Genomic DNA, 7,619 nt, shown 5'->3' with positions numbered 1-7,619 from the left:
TTCAGTCTTTATATTTTTTTCTGTTTATTTTTGCACACATTTTCTTTTGTTTTATGATTTCACTGGTTTCGTTTTCGTTTCGTTCGTTGTGTGACTATGCAAATGTTTAGCAGCTAAGTTAGTTCCTTTGTTTACCTTTTAATGGCACCATTTTGTTTGCACACATGACCTGTTCTATCCAGGAAAAGACTTCTTTCTGCTTAGACTTAAGCCGAGTTTAGGCATTGCAGTGATAACGGTGATATTAGCCAGAAAGAATCGTGAACAAATAGTGAATTTATAATGATGTAGCAAATGTCTAACGATAGCTATAGCGATATGATGATGATCATTTTTGTATAACCCACACACACTCACACACACACACTAAACAACCCGTGTAATCGTGTAGAGATTGTTGTTAACAATTAGTTAGTTGTTGTTGCGTTTTTGCCTTGTGTCAAAGCTTGTTCGAAGCGAGGAGATCCAATAGTACAGATCAAAGTTAACTTCGATGGTGCTAGCGGAGGGCTCAGTGAGCGTAACAAAGATTCTTCCAAAATTGCATAATGCTCAACAAAGTAACTACAGGATTGAACATTCTCTCCAAAGGGGAAAGCGAAAGCGCGAAAGAAAATAATGAGAAATTAAGGACGTATAAAAAAAACACGCACAAGCAAAAACAATTAAAAAGCATTACTCAAAAAGTTGAAGATTTTCTGTGAAAATCCATATGACATGTAGAAGTTTATACCTAATATATACACCTATATATTATATATCATATAAATCTGCATACAATATACATAAATAAATAAATATATATATATTTTTAATGTAGAGATATGTTTTGTAAAAGACAAAGGCATATTTTTAAAATTAAATACTTAAACTATGCAAAAATCAAAGCAAATGTATTCTAATTAATTCGAGGTGTCTTGTCGTCAAGGCTTGTTATCAGCTAGTCACGGAATCGCGCTTCGCTCGACCTGGGTGCCATTGTCCAACAACGGGAGGCACGCGGTGTAAGCCGGAATCTAATCAGCATTTATGGTTACCAGGTGGTCTGGACGACGCCGCTCCAAAGCCGACATCACCTGCTTTTGCTAAGTGGTCGTCAAACACTCTTGGGGCTTCTGGGGATTCTCGTCCATAAACATATGACATCTTGTTTAGCCATCGTAAAGCGGGATTTCACCTGCTCTCTGTGAATTTATCACCCTTTGTCCCACGCAAGGGGCACAGATTTCGGATTTCATCATTCTTTTTGGGATTCCTCGAAACGAGAAAACGCCAACTCTTCATTTGTATTTCTGGTTTGTGTATCTTTAAATCGCTTTCATTACGGTTATTGCCTTGGGTCTGTTTTCGGTGTTCCACAACGTCGGTATTATCATTTCTGGGAATACATTTCATCGTGTGCCGAAGTTGTTCCCTTATCATCGACCACTGCCAGTACTGATTTCATGTCTTGTTTATGGGTGTTAAGTCACAATTTTCTAGAATAGACAGTTCTTCACTTCCTTTCCATAAATGATATGACATATCTGTAGTTTCTAATAAACCTATTGGGAGATTAAATGTCTTAAAGATCATTTTAACCTTTGATTAACTTTAGGAAATTTTGTCTATTCTTGGAACTTAATATATTTAGTTAATTCAAGTTTAAAGATAACTCTATTAAAAAGTTTTCCCGCGATTTTTAGCCAGACAGCAACATAGACTACGGCTTCGACTTTTGCAACTCCTTCTTCGCTGGCGGGCATACCAAACTGGAGTGTTGAGGGATACGAGACTACTTTCAGCTAAAAAGATTGATAGTTTAATGAAGAATATATAATATTATAATATAATATAATAAACTCACATTTCTGTGTTGGATCCAGGTCAGATTCTGGGGATGCCTCTGTCAAGGGCATTTGAGCCTGTAGCTCCTCCAAAAGTTCGGCCAGCTCTTGAGAGTCCTTGACAATGCTGCACAGCTCCTCCTGCTGGAAATCAGGATTTATTTGTTTGCACAACAGAAATTGGCTAATAACGTTGCCCAAATTGGATGGGGCAGTGCGGGAGGGAGCTGTGAAATGATATAAATACTAAACTCCTATAATTCTAATTTTAAATATATGCTCCCCAACCATAATACTCCGTCATGTCCAGGGGTACCAGTTGGATTAAGCGATGGCTCTTTATCAGTTCATGTTGAAATTGCTGGGTGAGATGATACAGCAGGGTCAAGTGCATCCTTTCACTGGGACTTCCCAGGCAATGACGTGGTTGGGGAGTGATTAAATGGGCGGTGTGCTTGCAGGCATCCACACAGTTCCGCCTTAGCTTCCTGATCTTCTCCCGCAACTCGGGGGAATCTCGGGCCTGTCCTATAAAGATAAGCATCTCCCGGAATTGGGCCACATGACAGTTAATTTCTGTAATGAGCTGGGATAGAAAAAATAAATATTAGGCTGATTTGCTTCTAATATTAGAAATATATATATTTAATCAGGCTGAAAGGCATAACATACCTTTTGGGGATCCCGCGAGGGTAATAGCAATTGGGGCAGATAAATGGACAGCCGATGGGCGATTATCGTGGAGTTCCTAATGGCCAAGGCCGTGCTGCTGGCCACACAGGCCACTGGCTTTTCCTCCAGCCCAGCCGACGAGCCGATGCCTCCTCCATGGGCCATGTTTGGATGCAGACTGCAGCAGCAGCCGTTTTTTAAACCACGAATATGGGTTCTATAAAAAGCCAGGACATACCACGGCTGTATGTTTGTGTATTGAGTGAGGCTGCTGGTGGACTGTCTTATGTAAGCAAATTGCTGCTGCCCCGTCTCATTACCTTGTGTCAACAAGTCACGCCAGCTAAACAGCAAAAAAAAATGGGCCTTGTTGGGGAAAAAAATAGCCATGAGATACCCCCACCGTTCCACTTTCAACAGATTGCACACCCATATGAAGCCATTATGAATAGAGCAGAGCAGTAAGAATGTTGGTAAGAATGTTGTTTAATGGGTTCGAAATCACAGGGCTAAGCACACACAAAATATACAAACTATGAGCTTGATTGGGACTCTCCAAAGATGTCCTCGACTAATTGATTCGGAGAATCAATATACAAGTCAATGGAATCATAGTCAATGGCATCCAATTCCTCGTAGATCATCATGTCATCTATTTCAAAGTTTGGCTCCTGAAAGGATGATATATATTTATGAAATAGGGGAGTTCCCCAATGTGTGTTAAATTTCATTAAATATAGATTGCCCTTACTATTTTGGCATACTTCCAGCACTCCACAGCCTTATAGTTTTCACCCAGTCTTAGATTTGTTAGCGCCAGAAATCCCCATACGTTGGGCACATGGGTATCCAGATGGGTGGATTTGGCAAAGTACTGAAGAGCCATCTCTAATTCGTTCAGTTTATAGTAGGATTTGCCCATCAAGTAGCCGGCTACGAGAGCAAGAAGCTGGCCAGCGAATGGTTGATTTAGGGCTTCGATGCACTTTTCATAGTTCCCCAACTCATATGATATATAACCCAGTCGCAGTCTGCTGACCTCGAAGGCATCGCGTTCGGTTTCCTCGGTAACCGGCAAGGTGAGACAGCATTCATAGTATAAGGAGGCCTCTTCCAGGTTACCCCGGTGGAACTCCACATTACCATTGACCTGGGCATTCATGGCGGCCTGTAATAGAATTTTGGCTAGAGAGCTATAGTTCGTTGAAAGATAAACAATTTATTTTCCAACCCACCGCTTGATCAGCCTCCTCGCCTTCTCCAAACTCGTAACTCTGCAATTCGAAGTCCTCATCCAGTTGATTGAGCATAAGGGACAGCTGTGTATTGATCATATACCGATCCGCATCATTGAACATATGCTCCACGGCGGCAAAGACAACCTGGGCAAACTCGTAGAGACCCAGGCGCGCAAAGGTCCTAAAGACTTCGAAGAACAGGGTTCCCCGAACCGTGGGTAAGGTCGTTGTGAGGGTTAGGAAAAGACCCCAAAGGCTGTGCGGAGCATGGGAGGAGGAGTTGACCCGATTGTGTCCATTCTGATCTGCAAATCGCCAGAGGGCGAAGGCACAGCCTGGTTCGTATTTGAATCTTTTGTAGTAACAGTAAAGTAGAATCCAGCCATCCTGTTGACGAGGATTCCGCTCGGCATAGTTCGTAATGCTCTTCAGAAGACATTCCGTACAGTCGGCCGAGGTTTCCGGATTGTTTCGTGTGTCCACATAGTTGATGTACAATTTAATCCAGCCACTATTTTATAAATTTGTGTAGATAGTGTCACTTTTATTTGGTATATCAATGGCTTTATGCTTACGCAAAATAGTCGTGGGTGTCCGCCAGGTGATTCTTTTTGAAATACAACTTAGCCTTTTCGAGATCGCCACGTTCCATATACGCGATAAGCATGTAGAACCAAAATCGTTCATCACTGGGATACTCGGTGGTGGCCTGTAAATGGGAAAAGTCAAGAAAACTTCATTAAAATGTTCCCTTTATCATTTAATCTTATCCAGAATCTACCTAAAGTACGTTCGAATTATTTCTTTAAATATGATAACAGTTAATATCTTAACCTGTTATGCTGAAATGACATTTTTATCAATTAGATAACATACCCTAACAACCAAAATGATTAATTGTTTACTTCCGAATTTCGTTCATTCATAACTGATATACTACCGGAAAGGTTTAAGTAAAGTCGGGCTGTTATTCATTATTTACAATCTAATCAAATTAGCGTACAATTTGTGTGAATCACTTACAGGTTTAAGTGAAACCTTAATCATTTCCGTTTATATCATACTAACATATATTCTAACGGTTGTTTATTTATTTTATAAAATATGTGTCATTTTAATTAGACTTCATTATTTTGTCAAATTGGACAGTTGTTAAAAGTAATTAAAAGTTTACTTGTTCACAAACCTTCGTTTCGAGTAATTGTGTTTAATTTTAGCTGAATGACTATTGTAGTTGCTACTCGTCAGTAAAATCTTATAAAAAAGAAGATAAGTGCTGGGAACTCAATTACTAAGCTTGGCGCTTAGTTTTTTTATAAAGAAAGTTACTAATAGCAGGACTGGTCACTTAATGTACCCAAAACTAATCAGTGAATCACACTTCCCGCAGTTGCGAGACATGAATCAAGAACTGACCTTCTCAAGCAAAAGATTAGCAAGGCTATCATCTTTCACTAAATGGAGCAGTTTAATGGTGTTCAAGTAGTCTATCTGCCGCTCTATATGAATCTGCTTATGGACCGTGTAATTCTCAAAGCCCTCGTTCTCAATTTGCTCCACCATATTATGAATGCGGGGTTCTAACTCATTGTAGGCAAAAGCGCAGAGATTCTGGGAATGGGAAAGTAAGTTAAAATGTAGTTGATATTATTAGTTGTTAACTAACCGCAAACTCCACGCTTGAAGTTGTGGGAGTCCTCGTGTTATAGACACTGCCCACCAATTTCATCAGGATATTTGTCAGGTTTTGAACGGCACAGCAAAAGTGCTGCTTCTTATCCTCGATCTTCATCACATTCTTGTCGATAATAAAGGCTATGCAATCCCTGATGAATTTGTCGAATCTGGCATAGGCTTCCATTTGGATCTCGCCAAGTGTCAACACTTTATGTGCACTATAAGGACGATCACAGAAGAGCAGTCGATTCTGGCGAATAAAGCTATCGCGAAACACCTTCAGCTCCTTGTAGATCTCCCCAATCGGCGCCAGCAGACATAACTTTATGATGGCAAAAGTTGGCGTAAGACGTTGCCGATCTAAACCCTTTCCACTGGTTATGCTGCTGCTAATCTGCTTCTTGGCCTTAATTTTACCCGTGTAATCCAGCTGGACGGCAAATCTCATGTTTTGGACTGTTCAAAATAAATTTAAAATAAGATATAATTATTTGAACTGCATGATTTATAAAGGTTTAGTATATGTAAATATTTTAAACTTTAAATATTATGTACATATATTAATATCTACTAAAGTTCTCCATATCTTCACGATATCATCGCAATTTCGAATATTACTTAAATAATTGGAAACGTATCCTTTAATATTAATATATTTACTCCACAATTATTATAAACTTTTATCTGGACTTCCTTAAGTCCTAAACTTACCCCCCGGAAAGGCCATTATAGATGGATCCAAAACACCCTGGAAAATTTTCTGCGGCTTGGCGGTCCCAGAACTTTGAAACGCCTCTATGGCTATAACATACTGCTGACAGGTGATGACAAACGATAGGATATCTGCCATCTTTTGAGTCAGGATATAGCGGTGGAAGGAGTTGCAGACGAGGGCCTCATCTGTTGACTGATCGATTTCCTCAAAGTCCACCGTCATGCCCTCGCTGCAGAAGAGTTCTGCGAAGAGTCGATGCATTTCCACCTCCATGGCGGACTTCAATCCGGTCACATTCCAAGGATACACGTTGCGGCGAAAGGACTCGAAGACATGATGATTGTCTTGCGTGCTGATAACCTTCCGCTCCAGGTTCCCAAATTCACAGAGCGGTACAAACGTGTACTCATTTCGATCACTGGGCAGCCGGGAGCGGAAACTCACCCGCACCCACAGGGTCTCCAAGTCAAGGACGTACTCCTCCTTCAGGTTATAGATGCTCTCGAACGTCACAAAGGCCATGTTGGTGAAGGTCAGCTTTTTGGCGATGGGCAGCAGGGTGTAGAGATCCCATTCCGTGTGGACAGTGGTGCGCAGATCGTTGGGAACATCCGGCATGGGGTAGAGGTACAATTGCTCACTGATCATGCTGCGTCGGTGGCCAAACAACTTGATCACATCCAGATAGCCCACACATAGTAGATCCAATCTTTCCGTCTCCCTGGCCTCGAACTCGTCGTCATCGTTTGTTGTGTTCCTTCCCGTGGATATGGCCAAATCGGAGTCGGAATCCGCCTCCAAGTCATCAACCTCCTCCTCCTGCTCCTCAAACATTTCGTATTCCGGTTCAAACTTTCTTTTCGGGGGAAAGACACGCATGTAGAGTTGGATCAGTAGAGGATTATCCGCCGCATGATTGATCCTGTCCACGTTATCCTGCTGGAAGATCAGCGTGAACGTGGGCCTCTCGTTGAAGTCCCTCTGCACTATGATCGCATCCGTGTTGTAGTGCTCATCGCATTTAACGATCAAACTGCCACCTTGGCTAATGTGAATCTCCAGCTGATGCTCTGTTTGTGGCAGATTGGCTATGTTGGTCAGCTGGATGTACAGGAAAACATTAGGCGGCTGTGGGTGGGTGCCAAGGTCCTCCTCCTTCTTGTCCGCCGCTCCCTTCTTTGCCTTCTTTGGCGGCATTTTTCATCAAGACTTTTGGATTGTGTTTATTTTTGAACTGTAACGGAAAATTCGTTGGCAGGTCGTCGGCAGCAATACATGTTTTATTTTCATCAACGTTTCAACAACGTGTAAACGGTGCACGGAGTTCGGAATTTTATCCTGACTTTTGAACTTTAGAACATTTTTTTTGACTTTTCTTCGGTCTTTAAAAATTACGTTTTGATTTTATTTTAAATGGTTATAAAATATGTATTAAACAAAACTTGTTCATTCGTTTTTTAAAAAGTACCCTTGTGATTTTTTTTAAAGTTT

The 7,619-nt window shown here is 41.1% G+C and overlaps 2 protein-coding genes across 2 annotated transcripts; both read right to left on the bottom strand.

Annotated features, from left to right (window-relative positions):
- Positions 1 to 7: 7 nt before the first annotated feature.
- Positions 8 to 2,761, bottom strand: LOC108017219 (uncharacterized). Its single transcript, XM_017084219.4, has 4 exons — positions 2,499 to 2,761; positions 2,115 to 2,412; positions 1,847 to 2,053; positions 8 to 1,784 (listed from the first exon to the last, which is right to left on the bottom strand). Exons 1-4 carry the CDS (start codon positions 2,661 to 2,663, stop codon positions 1,660 to 1,662), a joined length of 795 nt encoding a protein of 264 aa, XP_016939708.3. The 5' UTR covers positions 2,664 to 2,761; the 3' UTR covers positions 8 to 1,659.
- Positions 2,762 to 2,954: 193 nt separating this feature from the next.
- LOC108008483 (uncharacterized) lies at positions 2,955 to 7,441 on the bottom strand. Its single transcript, XM_017072345.4, has 7 exons — positions 6,125 to 7,441; positions 5,403 to 5,869; positions 5,153 to 5,347; positions 4,312 to 4,445; positions 3,734 to 4,247; positions 3,250 to 3,666; positions 2,955 to 3,169 (listed from the first exon to the last, which is right to left on the bottom strand). Exons 1-7 carry the CDS (start codon positions 7,323 to 7,325, stop codon positions 3,032 to 3,034), a joined length of 3,066 nt encoding a protein of 1,021 aa, XP_016927834.3. The 5' UTR covers positions 7,326 to 7,441; the 3' UTR covers positions 2,955 to 3,031.
- Positions 7,442 to 7,619: the final 178 nt, after the last annotated feature.

This window comes from Drosophila suzukii, chromosome 2L (assembly GCF_043229965.1).
Source record: "Drosophila suzukii chromosome 2L, CBGP_Dsuzu_IsoJpt1.0, whole genome shotgun sequence".
In the NCBI taxonomy this organism is placed as follows: domain Eukaryota; kingdom Metazoa; phylum Arthropoda; class Insecta; order Diptera; family Drosophilidae; genus Drosophila; species Drosophila suzukii.
The sequence above is the reverse complement of the archived record's forward strand: the minus strand, read 5'-3'. Positions and strand labels throughout refer to the sequence as shown.